The following is a 26,443-nucleotide window of genomic DNA, read 5'->3' on the forward strand; positions in this document are numbered from 1 at the left end:
TTGAATGGCTTTAATGCTTTATCACCCTGATAAAATGAGAACAGTTTGTTCTTGAAAGGTAATTTTCCTCTATAATTTCTAATTTGACTCAAGTTATCCCACGCCCTCATCGTTTGTTTTGAATTTCTTGTATAAAAGCTTGGTGGCGAGGAGTGAGTGAAGTCATAATGAGTCACTTTGGAAGTCAGACATCTGCAAAGAAGGCCACAGGAAGTGCATTTTTCCTCCGCGCATTTAACATAAATTGTGAATGTTGTTACAAAATATATTTATGTGTTCATCTTCACTAATGAATAGACTAATGAATAACATTGCTAATAAAGAGTTTTGCCCATGAAAAATGAAACATGATTGGATTTCAATTATTTCACTTTACTTAGCTTTTGTATGATTTTGTACTTTATGTGAATAAATCAACTGAATGGAGCATATTGTCCAAATTATCATAAAATCTTAAATGAACCTTTTTTTTTCTCTAAAGAAACTTAAAGCAGAACAAGATACAAAAATACACATTCATATTTTTGCATAAAGTCACTTAAGAGGTAAAAAAAATTGCATCTAGGTTGTTTCTGCACCCCTAAAGAAGATCTTACAAACCGGAGATGCCTGATGCCTCTTTTACATCTACTTACATCTCTACTGTAAATGACACCAAACATGTATGATTTTAAATTTGACACCTTCTTGAACAAATCAGGAACAACGTTAGGGTTTTTTTGTTATTGTTTTTAGGTCAACTCCAACAGTAAATGCTAAAGTTTGAAGAAAAGAGCTTGCCATATAAGTTGCACTTAAAGCATGCGTTGTGAATGACTCTCACCTACTACCACACCAGATTTGTACACATTATCTGTAAAATTGACAGAGTTAAAGGTATGTTTGAGTTTTTTTTTTTATGGTCAGTTAGCTGTGGCAGACAACTTGAATCAACCTGACTTGAAAGATGAATCAGATGTAGATCCAAAGAATACTTTCTGTAAGTCTCATAAATCTGTATCTAGTGGTTCATGAGATATTTTGCTGACAGACTGACACACACACGGGCAAAAACATTAGTGTTCTCCTTCACCTTTCAGTGGCAAACAATAATAAAGTATCAGAAGGGGTTATATTTCATTTTATAAATTTAAAAAAAGATTTTGTTGATTGCATCATAGTGAATAAAATATATGAAAAGTCAGACTTCTGGCAGAAGATATTTGAGCAGTTTCAAGAAACGGAACTTCTGTATTTTTCTTTTTTTCATCCTTTTTGTCTACTTACTCCAAAACGGAATTACAGACGTGTGATTTCATGCTGAAAACAGAACATTTTGACATCTCAAATGAAACATTCCTCAAAGCGTTTTTTATTTGGCCTATTGGTCACTAATTACCCAGCTGAGGTTTTTTTTTTTTTCCCCCCCCAATCGTCTCGGGTGACATTACACCCTCAAGTGTTGTGTCACGCACCACAAGCAGCGGAGAGGCTGGTAACAATGTGAGGCGAGTACGAAATCCCATTCGTTTGTCAGCTACATCAAATGGGGCCTGCTCTAATAGACTGACAGCCTCAGTGGAGCTTAGATGGAGTCAGGAGGAAATTGAGCGAAATGGGGAAAATAACCCATAATGCAGGCTTTTTTGCCAGCAGCATTGCTTCCTTCTTTGTATAATCACAAAGACACTCCAGAGCCAAGAATCACGGGTAACAAACGTACTTTCTGTCCTTGTACATTTTCTCTTTTTCAGTCTGTTTTTCTGTCGTCTCATCTCCAGCATCCTGACTCACACTGCTAATTGAGCAGTTGCTGCAAAGCTGGAAATGTGTGTCAAAGCCATCAAGTCAAAGGAGGGCAGCTGAAGAAAGAAGAAAGTTCAAGAAGATCATGAAAAGTTTGGGCAATGAACAGATCATCAGAACATCTGCCCATGTGCTCATGCACATCACAAGTTTTGTCATTTCAAAGTCACTTGAGTGACAATGAAATTGTGAGAGAAAAACGGCACAAAGAACAGAACTGAACAGAACATTTGATTGTATCTGTGTGTGATAAATCCAATTTCCCTGCCTTAAGGTTTGGGCATATAAAAACTTGGAAACTGCAGAAACTTAGATAGACTGAACAAATCACACTGTGTGAATCAGGAATGCCGTCAAATCTTTCACACACAAAGCATTTTGTTTAGATTTGAACATTACTGGTCATACAGGTACAAATAATTAGAAAAGTGTGATTATTTTTGCTTTTTGTCCATAGGGATAATGCATTTAATCAATCAATCAATCAATCAATCAATCAATCAATCAATCAATCGTTTATTTATATAGCCCCTTTCACAACCAGTTAAGGTGACCAAAGTGCTTTACAATTAAAAACAGTAGAAAGAAATGCAGAAATAAACATGGCATAAAGCCAATAGAGCTTATCTGAATAACTTTTTTTAAGATTGGATTTAAAAAGATTTAGATCAGTGGTGGAGCATGGTTCCAGAGGCTGGGTGCTGCCACTGAGAAAGCCCAATCACCCCGGCGTTTTGACCTGGTCCTTGGTATATCTAATAAAAACTGATTGGAAGACCTAAGAGACCTGCCAGGCACTCAAAACCTTCACAGTTTAGACAAATAAGGTGGGGTCAGGCCCTGGAGTGCACTAAAAACAGCAAATAAAAGTCCACAGAAGACTGATTTCCATCTTTTCCAGTGGCTTGAGCAGCTTCCCTCCGCAAATTATTGCATATTTACTTTGTGTTTCTAAATACAGTAAATAGCGCTGCACCTTTTTTTTACTCAGCTAGACATCTGTGAAACTGTGAAATTCACAGTAAAAATTACAGTCAGCTTCAGTCACCAGAATTTCACTGTGAAAAATACAATGACAGTGTTAAAGACATGAGAGTGCATCACAGTACTTTTTTGGTAACCATATATTTCACCAAGAGGAACTGTTGTTGTTGGGGTTTTTTTAACAGTAAATTACTATTTTAAAAAAAACATTAAACCTGTTTATGTCAAAACAAAAAGACCTGAACTAAACAGACTGTTCTGCAGCAGGTATTGTAGCATAAACCAGGTGTGCACAGATGTCCCATGTTACTAAGTCATACGTCCAAACGTTGAAAATGTAAATCCATCTGTACAACATGGTGGTGGTTCTGTCTTGGTTTGGGACTATATCTCATTGGGGGTGAGATGGGGTTGTATTTCACCTTTTTATTAGCAGCATGTTTTAATTAACTGCTGCATTAGCTCCATATTTTACTTGTAAAATACTGACAAATATTTGAACAGAAGTGAATATTAAATTAAACCAACGTACATGTTGCACACTGAAAGAAACCTGTAATTATAATAATGTAGCCAACCAGCTAAAAACAAGACTTTTATGTTCAGAAACACACAATTTTACTCAGTCAATAAAACATGCCTTTTAACGTAAAGCTAACTATTTAAGCACCACGGCACAAAATATTTTTGACTACTTTACTCCTAAAAGTTAAACATGCCTACATAACTGAAAGACACATAAACTCGTCACTGCTTTAGCAAGTTGTAGTTTTAAAAATGGTCACATGAATAATAAAATAACAGAAATTAGTACACAACTAAAGATGGAAGACAAGAAGTTCACTTTAGAGCCCAAAAGATGCCTAAAACTTCAATAACAGTATGATTTTAACACTTTAATAAACTGTAGCGCTATTGTTACACTTTTACCATAATCAATTTTTCCATTTAATACATATTAGACAAAAAAAATGCAGAGAACAAAAAAGAGACCACCAGGTGGCACTGCAGGCTCAGATCTGTTTTACCTTTTATGAGACATGCTCTGTTTTTAAATCATTGTTTTTGTGAATTCTGGTTTTGAGACAAAAAAAAAAAAACAACTAACCTTTTAAAGGAGCAAAATTTAGAAGATTAAGTGCTGAACTCATTTATGAACTCTTATCACCATCCTAGCTCCACAGGAGGATGTTGTTTCTGCAGGCTTGGTGATAATGGTGCAGCTCCGTGAGTAAAGCAGAGTCAGGTGCTGCACTTGTCAAACAGCAGGTGTGTGGTTACAGTTTATGTGAAATGTATCACAGTGGGAACTCCTCCTGAGGAGAAGCATCTCTGAAAAGCAAAACAGGTCTGCCGAACTCACAAGGAGCGCTGAAGGCAGGCCAGACGGGCTTTTAGTGGAACGTCGGGAACAAAAGTGAGGAGTTTGGGGAATTAGTCTTGAAGAAAGACATTGATTCAGTTTGTTTCTAATGGTACCAACAGCATAGACCAGCTTTAAAACATCAGTATTTACAGTTTCCGTCTGATGGAAGGTGTATTGATTGTAACTTTGTGGTTGTCTTGTTTTATCTGTTCATCCTTTTATGTGTTTACAGTCCGCATGGTTTCACAACAGGTCTTCTGTGAATGTTTCTGACTCCAGTCCAACAATCACCTAATCCCACATTTGATGATGCTGAGATCAGGTCTCTGTGTGGGCCGGTTCACCACCTCCAGAACTGTTCCTTTGTGTCCTGAAATATCATTAAACGTGTTTGTGGTTGTTGTCCTGTTGGCCTTACTGATGGAACTGCCTGCAAACCTCCAAATCATTTCAGCTGATTACTCGTCTCTCATTTAACAAATTGTGTGATAAAAGGTGATTAAAATATGATATGATCATTAATAATTGTTCAGTGTTTACTAAACTATGTTCATTTTGGGGAAAATTAAATATCATTCACCTCCTCTGGAATGTACTGAACATAATGTTAAATCACCCATTTTTATCTCATATACTAAGACTAAATATATTTAACTAAAATACCTGCCTTTTTCTGATAGCAAACACTTATTTAGTTCAAACTCAAGACCTGCAGGCCAGATGTGGACACCTCATGGTTCAAAGATGATACCTGTTGATTTCGAGTTCCATGGGGTCAAAGGTCAAGGTAACCCCTTTATTAAAACCTTGTCTCTGTTCCTACATGTGACCCTTTTGTTTCCTCCACCAAGGAAGTTCTGTTTCCAGTTGTGTCCGTTGGTTTGTCTGCCTGTTAGCAGAGATCAGGTAAAAACTAATGAACAGATTTGGATGATATTTCAGGAAATATTGGGGTTCTCACAAAAAAACAATGGATTAAAGTTTGGTGCTGATCCAGATAATGATCCAGATCATGCTATTTTTTTTATCACACCGTGGCCTTGGTGGAGGTTTGCGCTCTCTGAGTGCTTCTAGTTTTAAAGTCAAATGTTATCCTGATGTTTAGTCAGTGTTTTTATAAACCATTTGATGGATTTTGATTAAATGTATTACGAAGAAATAATAATTGAAAAAGCTTTGAGTAGAGTAAGGCATAAAAAAGTGAATGCTAATGATCTGTCTATTTAAATTTGATCTTTTGCTTAATTAATTAAGTTATGTTTGTTCTACAAAACATGTCATTGGGAAAAGGTTATTTGTGTTTCCATATGAATGATACAACATATTACATCTGAAAACCAAGGTTAATTTTTCTAATAAATTTTGACCCTTGGCTCCGACCAGGTTTTTCATTTTGGCCTCTTTGTGTAACTGAATCTGACATCCCTGCTCCAGTGTTTTGAATGTCAGCGGAAATAATGCAGATCCTGATAGGTGTGTGTTTAAGTAACTGAATGCACTCTCTTTTCTCTTTCCACACCTTTAAAATCCAATCTTTTTATTACCTGAGAAGCATTTAATTGGTGTGCAGTGCACATGGTGTAGCTCTAGGAGGCAGCCAGTGCACTTAGTGTGACACCCCGACGCTGTGCAGGCTTGTCTCACAGCACCTATGAGAGCATTACAACATTAGGATTCCACCTGAGTCCGACCGATCCTGTTAAAACCTGAAAAAACCCACAAGAACGGGCCGCAGTCAGCGTCTGTTCCTGCAGCCCTCCTCCTCCTCCTCCTCCTCCTCGGCACATCTTGAATTCTGGACGAGTCATTCACCACCCTTCACCCTGGAGACGTGGTTGGACCAGTCAGCGTTTTCTCTTTCTAACAAGCTTCACTGTTTACTCTGATACACAAGTCTGTGGGTCAGGATTAAAGGGGCTGCTCAAGTTGTTTTGGTGTCATCATTTGTCTCTTCAGCAAGTCTACAGCGGCAGACTTGCTAAAACAACCTTGGAGGGCTTGTTCTGACATTTGGCCTTAATAACATTAAACTAGACAAATGAGAGCAATATAAAACCTTAGTATTATCATTTTTGGTGAATTATTTCATCTGGAATTCTACTTCTGGCTATTTTGAATTGTGGCTGCTAAATAAATAAATAGTCCAAAATTTATTGTTTAATTTTTGATACAAACTCTTTACTAGTTTACATGAATACGGTCATATTGGGGGTCAAAGCATCACGGTTAATTTTATCAATATTATTTTTTATAATCGAATTCAGGTTTTCGCAGCCAAAAGTTTAAATTCTGTCACCGTTTTAAGATCTGAATTTGTCTAAAGTACATTTTTTTCACCTTCAAATCAATCAATCAATCAATCAAAGAAAAAACTTATAAAAAATTAAAAATAAACTTCACAAGATTTTATTGAAATGTAACCAAAACCGACATTATTTGGGTCCTCATAATAACATGGTGTGAATTTTGTTCAGTTATATAAAATGATCAGTGATATTCATTTACCAATATATGTATAAACTCAATTTTTTTTAAAATTTTCGTCAAAGATTTCAGCAATAATTGTCTTTAATGACAAACCAGAGGTGTTTTGTGTCCTTACTTTGTTAAAATTTGACAACATTTCACTCATGATAATTGCCTCTGTACACTGGAATGATTTTAATGAAGCTCACAGAAAGTAATCACTGAATGTACACTTTCAAATGATTAACTTTTGCCGTCAATCCAATAAAAGGTGGGCGCCACACAAAATGGCTATAACTTACTTTTACAGACATAGAGCTAAAATTTATAGTAGCTGAAAGATTTTCACAACTCAGAGCATGACATCTCAAGGTACAACATTAGATTGCACATAAAGGTAATTTCAAGGTCTGATCTAAATCGCTACAAATCCATCATTTCTTAACATAAGATGATCTTAGTCTAAAAGGGAGATTTAAATGTGCTTTTAATGGTTTTGACTACATTTTGTCAAAACAAGCATTACTTCTAGACCTGGCTTATCAACAAGAGCCAACTTCCTGTTGTTAAAAAAATGTGCAGATATTCTAATAATACAGCTAAGTGTTGGTAATTAGACTGAGGTGTGTTTAACAACTACAAGATAAAATGATTGAGGTGTTTATATAAAACCAGTGAACTGTCTAAAATGACTGGTGGGTTTGGTTCACATGTTTAACTTCCTTTCGGATCAATTTTAATCACTTCGGTCTAAACATATTCACTATAACCTGTACAATATTATGGGCATGATCTTGAACAATCTGTATTCATTTTTGGATCAGAGATGTCTTTGTTAGGACACACTGTCTTCTTTCTGACAGCTCAAATGTCTACAAAGCAACAGTCTTAAAGCTAAACTCCAGTGCAGCTTTGATTCCAGTAATCAAATTCACCACATCAGAGTTACATTTTCAAATCTTTTTAGTGGCTCTGAGCTGTCTTTGTGCAAAAATCTCATTCCACCAAGCAGCTGTAATAGTCCTCCAACAGGCCAGAGCAGCTTGTTCTGTCCTCCTGCTGTCTCGTACATTCATGGCTGTAAATAGAGGGACTCAGCACCCTGGAAGCTGTCCACCACGCTCTTGTAGGAATCATCTGCGGAGTGAGTCTCAGGAACCAGCTGGAACTGAAGTGTACGAGCTGTTCGCTCTGCTGACAGCAGCGGCGGGCTTCCAGTCGGGCTGGTAAAAGTGGATGTTAAGAGTTCGAGCCCAGTTCGAAAACACCCCCTTCTCCGTGATGAAGCGGTGGTGGCTCCCTCGCCGACTTCTCTCGTGGAGAAGGTACATGGAGCACTCGTCGGGCCCCGAGGGCTCGTAGTAATGATACGGCACAGTGGGATGGGAGGGGGATCTTCACAGGAGAAGAAGAGAGGCACGGAAGAGAGCGAAAGCCGAAGAGCGAGGGAGGAATGGGAAAACAGTCAGGGGATAATTATGAGATGCAGAGGTGGAGAAGACAGTCTCAGAGGGGAATAGAAGGAGATACGAACAAAGAGAAAGAGAAACATCAGAAGAATCTGAGCTCAGAGACGTGTTCATTACACTCTGTCATCTTCATCCGATGCTCTCAGTCAGATCAAGCTTAGAGGAAGAGTTTGGTGTGACACATGAGAGGCGCTGCAATCCGCCCTCCATATTTCAAAAATGCCTCCTGTGTCCTTGTAGCTTAATGTGAAAACCATAGTATAAAAGATTCCAAGTGACCCCGAATGTTACACGGGCATATTAAACACCTTCTTTCTGTTTACCAAGTGGTGTAGATGTTTTTTTTACTGTATCATTGCAGATTAGAGGTATCATTACAGACGTCCCTGTCGTCAGCACACAGAGAGGAGCTGCAAAAAGAAGACAGCGCCCCGTTCACTTCATGTGCTGTTCGGCCCACTTGTACAGACAGAAAGTGACAAGCTGAAATCATCTGCAGGAGGGAGAAAGGCTTGTTTTATTGTGTCCTAGGTGTAAGAAACTCCATCTTGTGGGAAAAAAAATGTTCACAAGTTTTGCCCACAAAAGTAAGCATACTGTGATATAAATGAATCTGCTTTTAGCTAAAGTTCAATGAAGTTTCAGCTCCTTCAAGTAATTTCAGCAAAGTCCTTCAGCTCTTAGCATTCACACTGAGATTTCACAGAAAGCACGTTTTCTCCGGTTTAATCTAACATACTTAACCACATCAAAACTTTCATATTTTCTTTTCTTTTTATAGAAGCTCTTGCAACATTCTGCCGCTGTGCTTTGGGTATTTTATCATGCTGCACTATTACTACCCTGTCAAGCTTCTGATAAATGGAAGTCATAGCCAGTATTTTTGATGCATGCATTCATGGCTCCATCTCTAATCCCTTCTGGATTTATGCACCTTTACCGTTTTTATCGTCACACTCCCATCTTTGTGGCTCGAAACAGTGTTTTCACAGACAAGTTCTCGTCAAACAGTCTGAGCCCCGTCTGAGGTGTTAAGCATAACTGAGCAAACTTTGAGCACCCAGTATTAATTCAGCAGACTTATTTGTCTGTTTTTAGGCAAAGCTATGTTTGGCCAAGACATCTAAAGTGCTTTTGAAATGATTATTTTTATTGTTTTGCTATGAGCTGTAAAGGAAACTGTGGTTTCTAATGACAAATTCCTGCACATAATCTGATTTTAAAGTTAAATCAGCTTTTTAGTAATTCTATATCTGATTTTATACTATTTTTGACCTTGGCAAATATCACATATGTAATGAAATTAGTTGTAGGGACTACTGGATGTTAGAGAAACTTGTCAACTTGAAAGTAAGAGATCATTCAGCTTTGAATTGTTTGACATTTTCCTGTGGCATTTCTTGAGATCGTACTCCTCTCACTTCTACTGAAAATTGTGCATCTAGGCAATAACAAGCACAGGAACATGCTTCTGGTTCCAGATTAGAATCACATCTCTTCTTCTTTACATAATGTCTTTGCTTTAATCAACAGAAGCTCAGATGAAGCCGCGCCGCACGTAACGGGCTCAGCACCAAAAGCTTTACAGCGTGCGATGATCTTAGCAAAGCGTCTAAAGCTGCAAAGAAACTAACATCTCTCAGGAGTTGATGGAGAGCAAAACAGATTTTAAAATGTGAATATCTGATTTAAATATCCTGGTGGTTTTAAATCAAAGGCATTTTTGCTCTGCAGCTACTGAATGTATAATTAACCCACTGGGCTCCCAATTGGCAAAAATTGTATAGCTCAGAATTAAAGCTGACATGTAAGTTGAAGACAAGTGTGTTCACTAACTAAAGTGATTGATCTTACTTTTATCTTTTTTCAATTTTGCACAGAGTGACTAACAAGCTTGTTTGTCCTGTGCAAAGGTTTTAGTGTGAGCTGTGAGTAATATGTAGGAGTTTGCAATAGTTTGCATCCTGCAGCTCCAGCGTGCAAAGCAGAATTAAACAACTGAACAAAACAAATACCCACCTGCAAAAGTCAGGTGGCACCATGCCGTACACGTTAATCCTGTCACACAGCTCCAGGGCTATGGCCATGGTGAACCAGCCGGTGCTGAGCCACGAGTTGGAGCTTTTCCTGAAAGAAAAGGACAAAAGAAGAAAAATGTGTCTGGTTTTATGACCAAGCCATAGTTATACAGTTGTATTTTCAACGCGCCGTGTGGACGAGACAAAGCACAGCAACAAATAAGACATTAGTTCTGACACCGACTATTGTTCCACAAAAGCCTGAGAGGCTGAATCCTCATTCAGATGCAGCACTTGCTTATCGTCCCGCGGGGCTTATTGTTTACATGCAAATGAGTTCATGTGAATAGCTGGATTCACGTCAGTCAAATGTCTTTATCTGTTTGTTTCATTTGTCCTATTCAGGCAGGGGTTTTTCCACAGTTCATTTAAATGCACCTCATGTGCAACAAAACAATTATCATGTATCAGATTAACTCAAATATTTTCATGCTTCTAATTTGTTCGAAACCAAGCACTAACTCAACCTTTGAGTTGAGGCTTAGTTTAACTACTTATCTGTGCTGCTAAGGCAACAAACAACTGAAATCTTGCTTAAAAAAAGATGCAGCTAGAACATAACCTGTTCATTTCCGTGTTGACTCTTCTTTTATACATCACTTCTGAGTTTCTAACGTCTAAAAATCTCCCAATGAGACTCATTCTGCGGATATTTACCTGTCAATGCCTGTTTCTTTCTTAAACAGCTCATCAAACTTCAACATCTTGATCCTGGAAATGATGTAGACTTTCAGTTTGGGCTGTAGCTGCTTTAACAGTCTGAGGTTGTTGTAAATGTGGCCTCTCCCGTCCCGCCTCATGCTGCTGCTCGGCCCCCAGAAGATGAACACGGTGTCCTGGCTCCCGTTGAGCAGCAGCTCCTGTCTCCTCCGCAGCACCCTTTGGAGGCTGGAGTGAGCCACGACGCGCAGACTGGTACGCCGGCCGACGTCCTGCTGGTAACCTGCGCTGGGAGCGTCGTTCATTCGGATAACACACTCGGAGCGGTCGATTTCTTCCCCCCTCATGCTTCTGGTCAGCTGGCCGGAGCTGGTCACCAGGGCGCAGGTCCGGCAGTGCATGCTCAGAGGCTGCGGAGGTCAAAGGTCAGAAATCAGTGCAGTTTCACTCAATGCGTTTTGCTGCAAAAGGAGCTTTTTGAGTTTTATTAAGAAGCATGGATCACAATGACCTGTGAAGGGATGTTTTTCTTTTTAATGAGCATCAGAACTTAAGACCAAATGAAAAAAATGACATATTTTAGTGGCTACACAGCTGCATAAAAAAGTCAAACAGATGACACAAACATCCTCTCGCCTTCAGCAGCAGGAGATGAATGTTTGTTGCCAGAACAGATCGTAATTTTCAGCAGGTTGAATCCTATTAATCAAATCAAGCTGTCGAAGTTGTTTTAAAGTTTATTATTCAGACTTGGATAATCACGACTTTCATTCTTCATCAACACGATGCATTTAAACGCAGCCGTTCACTTAAAATAAGGCGTGCATTAGTGAGGAAATTCTCCATCATGCTAAATTTGTTGCACTCAGAGGAGGATGGATAATTCATACACGGTGTATATGAGCTTGTTCAGTGTTTTGCTGGGTTATGTTATAGAGATATTTCATGGGTTTGAATTATTTGTGTCCAAGCAGGTTTTCAGGGTTGGACACACAATAAAAAGGAGAGTTTGAACTGAATGATCCGACAGCAAACACCCAGAGACGTCTCACATGAATTATTCCCAGCCTTAATGGAGAGCTGCATCGGCATTCTGAACTGTGCTCCTAGCTTCACATGCCATCAGGTTCAGATGCAGGGATGTGTGTGTGTGTGTATGTCTGCACACACTCAGGTGAGATTACCACAAATACAGACAATGTTACTTCAGCTACTATTTATAATACACTCACACTATCTCCGTGACCCCCTTACTGAATGGCTTCCTTGTGTGAGCACGAATTTAAGTGAAGAGTTCAATGTTACAAATATGCAAAAAAAACACTTTTTGGGAGCAAGAGTCTCCGGTCTTCTAGCCACAAACCCCCACAGTCACAATCAATATAAACTCGGGAACACTTATTTTCTAACATCTTTCCCAGAAAAGGCCATTTCTCATCAGGATGTGCACCTCTCTGCAGACCCCCTCCCCAAATAACAGGTAGGTAGGAGCAAATTACACACCTCGCTGCACAAACACACCCTCCTTGGCTTAGCTGGGAAAATCACAAACAGCTATTTCCTCTCCCACACAGAAATATGTTCCCTTCCAGACTGCTCAGCCGATTTCTCTTCAGCAGACATTTAATGAGTTCAATAATTAGGAAAAGAATTAAACAAACAATAGGAACACTGAGATTTCATGGTCACTGTCAGAGTTTAAAATGCTAAAAAATGTTTTTGAAAGCAACTCGACTCTCCCGAGCCTCTGACAGCTTAATGTTGTGGGGGGCAAAAGCCCAAACAGAGTCTGTATCAAAGGGAAAAGGCTCTTTTAAAAATCAAGTGAGGCAGGAAACTGAAGATTCAGCCCACAAACCTCTGAATAAAGGAGTAATCAATGCACATTATCGCAAATTACAGGAAAATTTCCCTCATAATCAGCTTTAAATTACCGTGGCTGTCCTCTCATTTGGCAGCTGACTCCCACATTCGCCCCATCGTGTAGGCAGTGGGGTGTCTACTGTTTCAAGACTGACGAGTAAATTTATACAAATAGGATTTGTCATTATCCTAAAGTGCAAGAGGTTAATATTTACAAGATTATGTGGTGAATTTTGATCTGAATCTGTCTGGTTTCACTGTGTTTAGAGCTGCTGCAGAAGAAATGGGAAGCTGAGGTATTTCTCTTATTTCTGTCTCTGTTAAAGGGATAGTTCGGCTCTTTTAAGGTTAGGTTTTCTGGAAGTCTTATTTATTGTGGGAATGCTGATTCCACTGTTTTGCAGTCTAACTACTTCTGCCTACTTGTGCTATTTTTGCCATCCATGTCACACAACGTCCAGCTCATTCAGGAGAAGGGTGCCATGACTTTTGGTTTTTGAAAGGTTTATATATTTTTTAATATTTAACTTTATTTACAAATATCTTCCCTTTAGAATGACACTACCTTTTCAGTTCCATCAAAAACTTTGCTTTTTTTGAAATCTGCTTCAGAATTGCTTGATTTTTTTCTTCCTATGCTACATTTTAGCTAAACTTGTTGCTATTTCTTAATTTGTAGCTACTCTTCTGCTTCTTTTAGTCAGCCTTTTGCTAATTTTAACAAGCCTTTTGATACTTTTACTTTTCATTTTATTATTCAAGTTGTTGGGGTTTTAATTTTGCAGTGAATGGAATTTACTGACATTTATAAATTGTAAAAAAATATGGGAAATATAACCAGTTCTGTCTCAAATTCCCGAAACTGAACAAGTATTGCTGAAGACTCAGCTGCTTTGTTTCACAGTGACAGCAAATAATTTAGACGTAGATCGTCTAAACTTCCTGAAGTGCACAGAGGTAGGCAAGTGATTCAGCTGAAGGCAGGTGTATATTAGGTGGCACCTGGTCTGTGCTGAGGGCTTTGTGATCAGTGCCACTGTCTTTTTTCGGGGACCAATTAATTACAGCAAAAGTCCTCCTGACATTCCTTTCTGACATCTCATTAGGCTCCTACCAATGACACAAGTTCAATTCTCATTCCTGAACTTTCTCTGCTCATAATATGATAGGAACGACAACGTAGAGTCTGCAGTCTTCTTCTCCTTAATCTAGTCAACCTCAGACAAAGAGATGATAGGCTCATACATTATTAACAGCAAATCGATAGTAATATTTGCAGCAGACTTTATATAGATTCCTGTTACTACCCTGTGAGTTCCAGTTATTGTTATTGGAATGCACACAGTTAAGGTTTATTAAAAAGAAAATGCATTACAAATTGCACTCTACTCCAAGCGTGACAGCTCATTCCTTATGTTAAGTGGGCATATTCGGGGAATTAATCCACTAAATAGGCTGAGCTCAGGACTCATCAATTCGTTCTTGTTTTTCAAAAGTTGTCTGGCATAATAAGCTGCCTCTGCAGGAGTTTAAAATTGAATATTAGAAAGTGAAGTTTGAAAAAAGTTATCGACTTTCTAATGACATATTCCTTCAAGGCTGACTGCATTTAAAGGCAGCTGCGGGAGCGCACGCAGATAATGCCGGAAATAAATAAGCTCATCATAAAGTACCACTTCCACATTCATGCCTTAACACGGGCTTTGTGATTAGGGTTTATAAAGGCCAGCGTGGATTGATTTTGCAGACAGTTATTTAAAGGTCAGCGTGTTTTTGAACTAGAGTCAACAAATCATTACAGACGGAGGAGAAAAATAGAAAATAAAGTTGTTGTTTTTTTAAATAGAGTTTTGGGGAAAAGGTTATGAAGAATGAATATCTTACCTGCTGAAGGGCCTTGAAGGCCGCTGTCCTGGAAGTTTTAGGTTTTTCTGCTCCAACACACCTGATTCAAATGGTTTAATCACCTCCTCACCAAATCATCAAGTTCTCCAGCAGCACGTCCACAAGTCATCCATTTAAACCAGGTGTTTTAAAGCAAGAACACATCTAAAACATGCAGGAGAGCGGCCCCCGAGGAATGGAGTTTGACACCCCTGATGTAATGCATGTTTATAAAACAGAGCTAGAGAGAAACCATATGAAATTGTTGAGATTGGAGCCATTTTAAGAAGGCCGAAGTCCACTTTTATTAATTCAGTCAAAATTTAACTCTATTTCTCCAATCTGAGATTGTTTAACGATCTACGACAGGTAAGATATTACCTGTACACAACCTTTTCCCTTCAAAAGATTGAACTTTCACTTCATGTAAAGGAATACAGCAACGCTCAGGTATTTATGTGTCTGTTTAGCTCAAGCTGAAAGAACCTGCTCAACTCTACAGATCTCATTACTCTGGCTTGTCAAGGAGGAGACATAAACAGTGAAGGAGAGCATCTCACAAATATCTGCCGATGACAGGCAGAACTACCTGCAGACATGTGGTGCAAAAATGCTGGAGCTTTCTACATTTGAGCACTGTAAAAAGTCCTAAACTTGAACAGTTAGGAACAATAATTGCCATAAAGTTGCCACAAACTAAGTAAAATTTAAGTGTATTCAAGAACAAATATGCCCACATATTGAAGCAGACCATGAGGCACATTAAACCATCTCATTTTTGAGCTTGTCTGACTTGAAAAGAGCATAAAACTTTAACAGCGTGTCTGGGATTTTTGCATGAGGTTGTCTGCGTTAAAGCTCAGTGATGTGTGAGAGTGTGTGTGTGTGTTTATGTTCCTGCCCTTGTGTCAAAGCCAAGATATCCTCCAGGAGCAGAAGACCTCAGATGACATTGAAGGGAACCATTCCACACAGATCCTACAGCAGGTCGGCTCTGCTCCGTCTCTCCTGAGAAACCCCAGCAGGAGCTGACAACCCCCACCTCGGATAGGAAACAGACGGGACTCTGGAGAGAAAGTGCTGATCCTTCGAGAATCAGCTCACAAACTGTGACTGATAAAAGTCCCACAGAGCAAAAATGTCCAAAAACAGCAACTCACCAGTCATTTTCTCGTGTGGGGGAGACATGATGTATGAACAGCCCCTAACAATAGGCTGGGTATGACTGACAGCCTTCTCAATTTGGCCAATGGTTTGTGCTTACATGATCGAAAATATGTATTTATAACAGCCATGTTTTTTTACTGTAGCCTGGAAGAAATCCATCCTGTAGCTTTGTGGAGCGCTTTTGTTACTAAATATTGTATGATGAACGCATTAATTATAAATTATAAAACAGAGAGAATTTAAAGCTGGTACTATCAGAGGAAAGTCGGCTCTTCACTTCAGTGCTTAAGAGATTAGATCCTGAGAAAAAGGAAGCTCTAACAGGCTCGTGTTGTACTGTGATTTCTTTTTCTTAGAAACAGAAAGTGCTAAACTGTTTACATGCATTGTTCCTATTGTTGTTTTCTCTTAAAAAAGCTTTCTTTCTCGCCTCCATGTGTGCTTTTTTCCTCCCTTCAGCAGCCGTCTCATTCTGCACTGACTCAGTATGATTTGATTTGAGTTGAAGGGAACCAGAAATGATCATACCATGTAAACATGTCCACAAAAGATAATTAAATAAGTTCATTAAGCAAAATATATCAAATCTGTCTCCAAATATAGACTGTTCGTAGGTCCTGCTGAGGAAAAAATGCAGACAGGAGTCAAATCAAATGAAAGATTTCTTTCAGGATACAACTAACATTCATGTCACTGATAATAAAATTGTACAAACTTGCAAAAACTTGATTTCTGCAAACATCTTTAGCAAACAATAAAACCTGTCCAAAACAAAGCAGCTCATCTTTTCACTCCTTTCTTGTGTCCCGCTTCACTAACTTCCCATTTATTTTATCTATTGTAGTTAAAATGTTGTGTTTTACTGTATTTTATTGTCTTGTTTGGCTACATTGTGAAGCAATGACATGTGCTATATCAGTGAAATTATTATTGATATTTTTCTTCTCCAGATTTGCAAATTAAAACAAAACATGACAATTAAAAGCAGCAGTAAATATGATATAAGTGTAGGGTTTTTTTGAAATGGAAAACTGAGACACTCGTCAGAAGAAAAGAATTATATTTGCGTAAAGTCTCAGTCCTGGATTGACAAAAAGAACAGAAACTGAACCGCTGAATTAAAAATAAAAACTGTGCATGAAAATGATCACTTCTGTAATTTCAGTGCAAAAGACTAAAAGTGAAAAAAAAAGATTGTATTGAAAACAAAACTTTCTTTATAAGCTCTTACAGAGACAGCATCAGTGTTACACCCAGTTTTTACACAACTCATGAAGCCTAAAGCAGCACGGGAGATAACAATCATTAAAAGCAAACTGGTTTGAAAACACGTGATTTAAACTCCTCTTATCAACAAGATCACCTAATGGCTGCAGAGTATCCATCTGTATGCATGATTGTTTTGCACGACTTTTGTTTTATTACCGAGACTGATGACACAGCTAATGACTTTGTAATGTAAAAAAGAGAAAATGTGACTTTTTCCTATTTAGTTGTTTTATTCTACTTATGTCAATTGTTTCAGTTGTCTGTTTCCTGTTTTGTTTTTTTCTCTATGTATGCATGGTGTTAGTATGTGAACTTGTTTGAACATCTCTGTTCTGTTTTCTGTAAAGGTTTGGGCCCACTAATATGATGATAAAGCTCATTGCAAACTAATGACGCATCTCTGACTGGTATCTTTTACTGCGTGATAAGACCTGGAGGACTGAATTCTGAATTGTACATAAAGATTGACTAATGTGATTTTCCTAGTGGAGAACAACCACATTGTAGGCCAGGAAACTGAATAAACAAACAGGCTAACAAAGTATTGGTTCAAATGGAAAACTAATCACTAACTTTGTAAAACTTTCTTGAGAAAACCTAAGTCAGGCTAAATCTGCCACTGAAATAATGAAAAGGATACAGTGCCTTTATAATAACTGATATATCTACTAGTTAAAGTTAGAAACTGATTAACATAGGCAGCCTTTTTACTACAGGTTATTACAGGCACATGTTGCAACAATTTGGGCAGGATAATTGCTAAAAATCTACTTTTTCATTGTCAGTTTGAATCTAATCATCAGGTTTGCGTCTTTTTTAACAAATTTACAAGGAGCCACTTCAGAGGGGCTGAAGATCCACATGTGGCTGCAGACACCTGGACTAATGTCTTCAGGCGAAGTATGTGTTTCAGGCGCCACATCGTCAATCGTCTGTTATGCAGGAACCATATTTACCTTGAAGTCCATGACACCAGTGTAACCCTCCAGAGTTGAAGTCGGGAGTCTCTCTGGACTTTTCCTGGCTGGAACGGGAGCCTCCGCACGGCGGGAAGGTGATGAAGAGGTCGATCTCTCGCCAGAGCTGCTGCTGTACACTAGCATCAAACCTGTAACCATGGTAACGAGGATGATGCCACCAACCCCTTGACACTGGAGAGACACAGGAAGAAAAAAAAAATGAGAATCAGCATTCAGTCAGATCATGAAGCTCCAGAACTTATCGCTGCCAGCTGAACATCAGCCCTGAAAGCAGAAATCTAACAATAACAGCTGCTATCCTCCTCACGTACGGCTGCAAAGGAAATGTCAGCTGTGCCACTCAAATTCACCCAACACTGTCTGTTAAACAGGACAACATGCTTTAACAAATGCTGAAAAAAAAGTGCACACAAGAAATCAACTTTACAAGGATGAGCCTTTATAGGTTAATCCTTTCTGAATGTTATAAATAAATAAAGTGCTATGGAGGTCACAGAGCTCTCAGTCTCCAACTCATTTATCCACACAAAGGAACAGTAATGAAGACATTTCCCCCACCAGCTCGCCTTCACACTTACCACTTTTATCTTCATCTTCATGTCCCCAGATTTCCAAGGCGAGCCTTCATCCTATCAGGACGGCGTGTTGAGACTCCCCGGCATGCAACACCTGAGCGAGCAGCAGCATCACCGGGATGAGAGCGCGGGCAGCAGAAAGAGATGCTCCACTCTTCCCCCCATGCCCCTCTCCTCTGCCTCCTTCAGCAGCACACTCCTCATGGTCCTAAACACCTCTCAGCCTCAGTCACTTTCCATAGGGGAGGCTCAGTTAATGACGCTCAGACACATTATTGTGTTAATATCTCTCCTCCTCCAAGGCTCACTCTGAGAAATCCAGAGCCTATAGATTGTTTCTAACCACTGCCATTTGAATGACTGCAATAAGAATCAGATTCTTAAAGCATTTGATAAAATATGTAGCCTACTTTTACTTGCCTGCCTCTGAAGGTGAAAGGGTGATAATGTTTTTTTCAGTGTCTGTGTGTGTGTTTTCGTTTGGCTGTACCGTTAGCGAACTATCTCATGAACCACTGGGTGTATTTGAACTAAACTCTCAGAAAGTAATCATTAGATGAACTGATTAACTTTTGGAGTCAACCCAATTCAAGATGGCTGCCACAGCTTATTGGCCTTAGGAAATACAGAAATAGCTATAACTCTTACAGACATTAAGCCCAAATTTGGTGTGGGAGTAGCTGAGAGTCATCCTTGACACACACTACAAGTACTAATTGATTGCACAAAATCTGTTAGAATAACTTTGCCATTAACTACTGGAGTTAACTCTGTCTGTTAGCAAAATATATCCTGAACCACTGGGAAGATTTGAATGAAACTCCCCCAAAGTGATTATTGGATGTCCATCTAAAACTCATTAACTTTTGGAGTCAACCTAAGCTAAGATGGCCACTACAGCTAACAGACACAAGCCAACACAAAAAAGGCTGTAACTTAGTCAAATTTACAGGTATTGAGCTAAACGTCGGTGTGGTTGTAGCTGAGCATAATTCCCAATACATACTCTGAGCGACTTAGCAACATCTTTGCTCAAACCTTTGACCAACACTGTCTGTCTATCAGCAAAAATGATTATGAACCACTGGACAGATCTCAGTGAAATTCTCAGACAATGATCACTGGAAGCACATCTACAACTGAATAGCTATTGAAAACAAAATAACTCTACCTAACAACCTTAGCCAACGCAAAAATGGATATAACTTAGTTCAATATTCATATACTGAGCTAGAATTTGGTGTGTTATTGGCAAATAGTCATTCCCACGGTATACTTCCACACAATATACAGGCTACAACGTAGATGTATCTTCTACCTGCTCCTTTTCAAACAGAATAAAAATAAATAAATAAAAAAAAAATACTCTGAGCATTAACACATTTTGCAAGAATCTCTCATTAATGTGAGATCATGCATAACAATTATTAACATGATTTGACCAAAGCAGCTATAAATTTGTCTATTCTCAGCACAAGATGATTTTAATTTAAAACTTTGCCATGTGAGGCGATGGGTGATATGCATTCCTTCGAGGAATGCTAAGCCTTTAACCATTGATTTAATTCATAATTTAGCACACAAATATTATCAGTTGGTGCAATGATGCATTCAGTTATGTGCTTATTCTAATGGAATCACTGCTAATCAATATTCTCACTGCGCAGGTTTCCATATAAATCCATGTTCATCTTATAAACAACATGCCTAATTCATGCTGCCATAACACACAAGGGGAGCTTCAGGAATTACAGTCGTCTAAATTGCTTGAAATTCTAGTGTTGAAGCATTTTTGCACAGTGCAATCACATTTATTTTCTCTTTCATCTTGCATTATAATTATCTGAATACAAGAAGGCAACATGTGGGATGTGTGAATGTCTTTTCACAGAAATGATATCTAACAATGGATATTTGATAACAAATTAAATATAGATGCAGTTACAGGTCTTCATTAAGTCTCCAGACTGATTTTTTTTTTTCATTATTTATATGATGCCAATGTAATGGATCACTCTTTTAAAGTTGCCATAAATTAAATATTTTTAGAAAGTGTCAAGAAAATCATTCGTCAGAAGAACCTACGAGGCAAAAGCTCTACGTTTACGCCTTCGTCTGTGCTTGGTTATGAAGTCAACAAGCGCTGACACAGATGCACAAAGTCATGCAACATTAACATAAGAGAAAGTCACATGAGCAGACTAAATAATTAACATTTCATCTGTGCAACTTTTTTTTTAAATGGGACACCACAACAGACAACTTTTTTTCGACATTTTAAAAAAAGATACCACCTAGGTACTATATCTTGTCTTCAATTTAGATGTTAAAACAATTTTTTGCCTGACTTTTTAAGGCCTTGAATAGAGCAAACGCAAGTGATCTTTTGCCAGTTTTGCTGCAGTTTATGCAGCTTTAATTCTCAGTCTGGCACAAGTTGCTAAAATTGGAAAACTGTGCTTACAGAGTAACTTGGTGTGTAAACTAAATTTCCTGAGCAGAAAGTGGTATGACTCACCGCTCTCTTTAGCCTGCACTGAGTCACACTATTATAACTTTATATAAAAAATTCATACAAGCTCTCCCATTTGGGGAGAAATTGTACCTCAAGGTGGGCGTATCGTTCGCAGAAAAGTTCCAGCGACTGAATTATCTGCATCAGGAAGGAGAACCTCATAAAAAAGGCCCTTTTTCTTTGGGACTTCTGAGGATTAGGTAGCTTGTAGTGTGTTGTGCTGTGATTAGAGATGTCCCTGAGGTCTAAAACACATCTCCAAACACAACTCCGGGGGAGCAAACACCGAGACATACAAGGCAAATGACAACAGAACAAAACCTTTTTTAATTAACTCCAACCTTCAATCTGCAGAGGAACCGAGCAGCATTCTTCCTGCGCTGAGCCAAACATAATGCAAACATAAAGTAATCTGTTTCCCTTCTGCTCTATTTGCATGTTTTCTGTGCCAGAAGCAGATTTTCTTTTCTTAATTCATTATATTGTCCCACAACTTGAAAGGTATGTGCCTGTAGGCCTCATTCAATAAAACTTAAATAAACCAAAAAGTTTTTTAAAAATAAACAAGAATGTTACTATCTATAAGGACTTTAGTGGTAAGGTACTACGTATGAGCTGTATGCCTCATTGTGCAAATACACAAATATATTTAGTCTCATATTTAAAGGATTTGATCAAAAGTCAAGTCAGATCTGAAGCAACAGTTATGCTTTTAAGAGATAAGAAACAATCTGGAGTATATTTTGTTTCAGCTTTTATTTTCCTGGCAGGAGTGAAATCTATTTAAATTAAAGGCTTACAATTTCTTAAAGGAATGCATATCGCCCTCTGCCTTTCAATCTAGAGTTTTAGTGTCATCTTATCTTGAGTTTCATCCTTTTTTGTCAAACCCTTAAACATATTGTTGTTCGCGTCTCATTCAAAATCATGAGATGTCGCGCTCAGAGTATGTGTTGTGAATGCATCTCAGCCACTACCGCATCAAACTTCAGCTCAAAGTCTGCAAAACTGACAGAGTTTTCGCCGCGTTTGTCTTCGCTAAGTTCGATTAGCTCTGGTGGCCATCTTGATTTGAACAAACTAGGAAAGTTAATCACTTGTGGATGTACATCCAATGATCGCGTTCTGAAAATTTCATTAAATTCCTTCTGATGGTTCTGGAGATATTTTAGTAACAGACGAACATGGCTGACTCAAACAGTTAATCTTAAAGTTTTGAGCAAACATTTTGCACATTGATTAGCACCTGGAATATGTGTTGTGAATGATTTTCACAACACATATGAGCGGCAAAATTTACCATAACATCTGTAACACCAACTGAACTGTTGCCATGTTTATGTTTTCTAAGGTCAGGTGGTTGTGGCGGCCATCTTGATAGAGTTTGGCTCCAAATCCGAAGCAGGTATAGATGTCAATCCAGTGAACATTTCCCGAAAATCTTAATAAAATATGTCTATTGTTTCATTAGATATTGTAATAAGACAGACGCACAAGCATAAGCAAGCTGACATGTGCAAAATCATTGCCATCCACCTTAGCCTTTCGGCCAAAAAACAGTAATTTGTCTGTTCAGACGTTTTAGGTAGTAAACCTCAGGGAGAGATAGTGAAGAGTGTAATCATCTCACCCAGAAAAAAAGAATAAAATTAAAATGAATTATAAAAAATGTCTTAATTCCGTCTGATTTGTATAGGTTACATTTTATAACCTTAACTAGCCTCGATTTAAGGTTTACAAAGACAGCATCAGCAGGTCGGTGAGCTGTAAGTTCTTCATTCTCAGGCTTATAGGCGATAAAACATCTGCATTCGCCTTGCAGATTGCCTTCTCTTACAAACATATCATTGACTCCTCGGCTGGCATTCTCACCGCTCACAGATGCAATTTCCTGTCACCCATTGTGAACTCATTGTCTCTCAGATTGGTTGTGTGTATCCAGTTAGTTGAAAGAAAAGTCTTCCGATCGCCGCCTGCTGCAATCTTTTGCTCGTTTATGCCACGGCGACATCAGTTCAGTTGCTTTGTGAATGAATGCAGACTTCTTGATTTTTAGGTCTGTAAACCACAAAGTGGGAAAAAAGGGGTGGGTAAATGACTGCTGAGAGCATTTTTTTTCTTCAAAGAACAGATATGGCTTATTTTTTTATGCAGTAAGCTCAACTTTTTCACTGAACAACAATAAAAACAGATAGATAGAAACTCTTGAATTATCATGCTGCAATGTAACAGCTTTGTTTATGTGTTTTTGCCAGCCCTTATGTTCTATAATGCTGATTGTTGTCAAAAAATAAGATTCATTGCTAATATACTGATCTGAGACGTCCTCATTAGGTGTAACAGAATTGTCCTGGATAGTGCATCAAGCTGTCCTCTCAGTGTTATGATGAGTTTCTAAGAGTCAGAGTGAGACAGATTCGTCTGCTCAGATCTGTCTCATCCCTGGGATGTTCTAATCGACCTTTCTTTTGCAAAAAAAGACGACACTGGAATGTCTTTGTTTCAGACATGCCAGTGGGACTCAGTCGGATCTCTGCGTTCTTCCTTCAGAGGGGTTCTAACACGTAAACGTCTTGTCCTCAACAGGAAACGGTGCTCCACGCTTCCTTTATTGCACTGAGCAGTAATGTGATTCGGATTCTTCCCGTGTGCTGCTGGCAGCGATCCTGCTGCACCAACATGTGATTTGTCTCAGGAAACTTCTTAATGACCAGCCTTCGGCAACCTGAGCTCTCATTAGTTCCATCAGGAGAATCGTAAAGGAGACGTCTCAATTTATATGTCCGTGTTTAATGCAAATTACAGCCACACTTTCCGTTTATTCAGGCTATTCTTATCTTCTTTTCATCCCTTCATATTCGTATGTAAATCATACCTCTTCCATGAAGGTTTTTCCTACCCAATTATGTCAATCAAACTAAATTATAGGCCCAGCATCCCTTGAAGGAATGCATGTCGTCCACAACTTTTAATGCCAGAGCTTCAAACTTAAGTCATCTTGTTAGGAGAATAGATGGTGTTATAGTCTTTTGGGTCAAACCCTGTCAATGACATTAAGGTCATCCAACATAGCGACATCTTGCATGATCTGTTAGTGCTTGATGTATGTGTTGAAAATGACTCTCGGCTACTTCTACTGTCAAATTTAGCTCAGTGTCTGTAAAACTGACTCAGTTGCAGCCATTTCTGTGTGATCTGATGTCAGTTACCTGTGGTGGCCACCTTGAATTGAGGTGACTCCAGAGGTTAATTTTAGATGTACATTCTGTGATTTTTTTTTTTTGCTGAAAGTTTCATTAAAATTCAAGTAGTTTATGAGATATTTTGCTAACAGACCAACATGGTTTAATGCCAAACTTCTGATGGAAAAATTTTGCACAATATGTAGCACTTTGAGTGTGTGTTGAGGATGTCGCTCAGCTACTACAGCACCTAGTTTTATATCAATATCTGTAAAAACCAATTGAGTTATAAACATTTTTATGTTTGCTAAGGCCGATTGGCTGTGGCAGCCATCTTGTATTACGTTGACTCCACTAGTTATTCAGTTGTTAACCTGCATCCAGGGCTGACTTTCTGAGAGTTTAATTAAAAATGTGTCCAGTGGTTCGTGAGATATTTTGCTAACAGAACAAACAAACTCAAGCATGAGACAAAAACATGAACAGTCCTTGTGGCTGGGTGGGACATTTTTTTTATCAATAAGTGATGAAATGTGAGTCACAAATGTTACCTTTTTGGTCTCATATTAGTTTGTTGGGATACTTTTAATAGTACATCATATTCTCAGGCAATTATTAAAAGCTATGCACCCTCGATAATACACTACCGTAAAGACATATAATATATATTTTTCGAATATAGGAAGCCAAGACAAAGAGACAAAAGAGAGATGCAATATCAAAGAAACCCCGGCTGAGGTCAGTGTTTCTCCACTGGACGGCTAAATGTCGGCTAAATATAAATATAGGCTGGATAAATCCGTGCAGAGATAATAAGGAGGAGATAGTTAGATTTTCCAGTCGGAGACAGCGGATGAATTCTTGTGTTTTCGCCCTTTATTGGTTACATCACAATAATAGTCCTTACAAAGTCAGTCGGGTGACGCGTCCCCTTTAAGGACGTTTCGGAATAATTAATGACGTCGCGCTGTAAACACGACTGACGCTCAGCTGCGTGGAGCCAGCATCCTCGGAGAGCGTCCGAAAAAAGGAGCCCGTCGCCCGTTCCCGGCTGCCGTGTTCCGCGTCGCTGCGAGCTGCGGGGCGTTTTTCCGGAGCCAGCCCCGAAGTTCACCCTCGACTCTCATATGCGGTCTCCAGAAGCGAGACGACGGCGGTGCGTTTGTTCCTACCAAGCGCCACCATGGCTAGAGTAACGCACATCCCACCTTCCTACTATGGTGAGTCGGCTCGTCTCTTTCTTTGTTGTAGGTGTTTTTGTGACTGTGTGACGGTATGACAACAACGAGACGTCTCCCTTAGCCTCGGTGGCCTCTCACCGTGCCTCGCAGGGACCTAACCTTACATTTGTCACTCTCCACCTGCTTGTGGGAGACCCAACTTAAACCACCGGGCTGTTGTGTAATGTTTATAATGATGGCAAAGTAATGGGAAATAAAACATTCAAATCGCATGGGCTAGTTTGATTAAGACAAGCAGACTGATGATTTTACTGTGCTTTCAGTAAAATGACCAAAATACGCTCACTGTTCTTTGTACTTCACTAGAGTGATGTAATATTTTTTGCCCATTGTTATTGTTGTGGAAGAGCTCACTCCTATTGTTACAGCTAAAGTTGCTCTTTATGTCTTTATGTCGCGATTAATCGGAGAATTTGACAATTAATCGGTTACCCAAGACGGAAAATCAGGGAAGAATTAGACTACCCTTACCCCCTAATATAATACTAGTTATGTTAACAAAATGTCCATGCTGAAACATTTGATTGAAAGAGCATTTAAATGACACCAAGGTCGTGTATCTGTTTTTTTTTTAATAATAATCTGGCTTTATTGGTGTCTCATCCATAACAAAGATTGTCATAATTCCTGCATATTTTCAGAGACTGACATGAAACTTTCAGCACATGTTCTCTGATGAATATTCAGAAGCTTTTTTGGTGGTTAGGATAATATTGAAAACTAAACTTTTGTTAACACACTAGTAATAAACCTTTTTCATCCCAAAGACTGAGATTGTTATCACAGAAGATTACATTGTCACTCGGTGACAACAGGCAGCCTTGACAAAGTCCAACTCCCCCTCTGAAGAGGTCCGACTTACTGTGAGCAATGCGACTCTCACAGCATTTGTATAGAGACTGATTGGCTCTTAACAAAGGACCCCCACTTCCATACTCATGGAGCACCTCCCCCCCCCC

The 26,443-nt window shown here is 38.8% G+C and overlaps 2 protein-coding genes across 5 annotated transcripts in view; one reads left to right on the forward strand and one right to left on the reverse strand.

Annotated features, from left to right (window-relative positions):
• Positions 1-6,571: 6,571 nt before the first annotated feature.
• On the reverse strand, positions 6,572-18,688 carry st6galnac5b (ST6 (alpha-N-acetyl-neuraminyl-2,3-beta-galactosyl-1,3)-N-acetylgalactosaminide alpha-2,6-sialyltransferase 5b). Its single transcript, XM_017406897.3, has 5 exons — positions 18,550-18,688; positions 17,948-18,142; positions 10,806-11,218; positions 10,090-10,197; positions 6,572-7,996 (listed from the first exon to the last, which is right to left on the reverse strand). The coding sequence occupies exons 1-5, from the start codon at positions 18,568-18,570 to the stop codon at positions 7,753-7,755; spliced, it is 981 nt and encodes a 326-aa protein (XP_017262386.1). The 5' UTR covers positions 18,571-18,688; the 3' UTR covers positions 6,572-7,752.
• A 6,423-nt stretch (positions 18,689-25,111) lies between these two features.
• The window catches only part of slc44a5b (solute carrier family 44 member 5b), a 28,843-nt gene continuing 27,511 nt past the window's right edge, over positions 25,112-26,443 (forward strand). For 2 of the 4 annotated variants that reach the window (XR_005232829.1, XM_025004001.2), the window contains exon 1: positions 25,114-25,463. Coding sequence is in view for 3 of the 4 variants with exons in the window: in XM_025004001.2 (XP_024859769.1) it covers positions 25,427-25,463 (37 nt within the window). In the remaining variant the exon portion in view is untranslated. Of the gene's footprint in view, positions 25,464-26,443 lie in introns of all 4 variants that reach the window. The other 2 variants (XM_037974271.1, XM_017407409.3) reach the window with 2 other exon arrangements.

Source organism: Kryptolebias marmoratus, linkage group LG24 (genome assembly GCF_001649575.2).
Source record: "Kryptolebias marmoratus isolate JLee-2015 linkage group LG24, ASM164957v2, whole genome shotgun sequence".
Lineage (NCBI taxonomy): Eukaryota > Metazoa > Chordata > Actinopteri > Cyprinodontiformes > Rivulidae > Kryptolebias > Kryptolebias marmoratus.

What these genes read in the sequence shown, in the direction of transcription:
- st6galnac5b (XM_017406897.3), bottom strand. Translation starts at nt 18,570, where the DNA reads ATGAAGATGAAGATAAAAGTG. An exon ending in TGAAGATGAAGATAAAAGTG is followed by an intron (nt 18,143 to 18,549) that starts GTAAGTGTGAAG and finishes GTGTCTCTCCAG; the next exon opens with TGTCAAGGGGTTGGTGGCAT. An exon ending in CTGGTGTCATGGACTTCAAG is followed by an intron (nt 11,219 to 17,947) that starts GTAAATATGGTT and finishes TGACCTCCGCAG; the next exon opens with CCTCTGAGCATGCACTGCCG.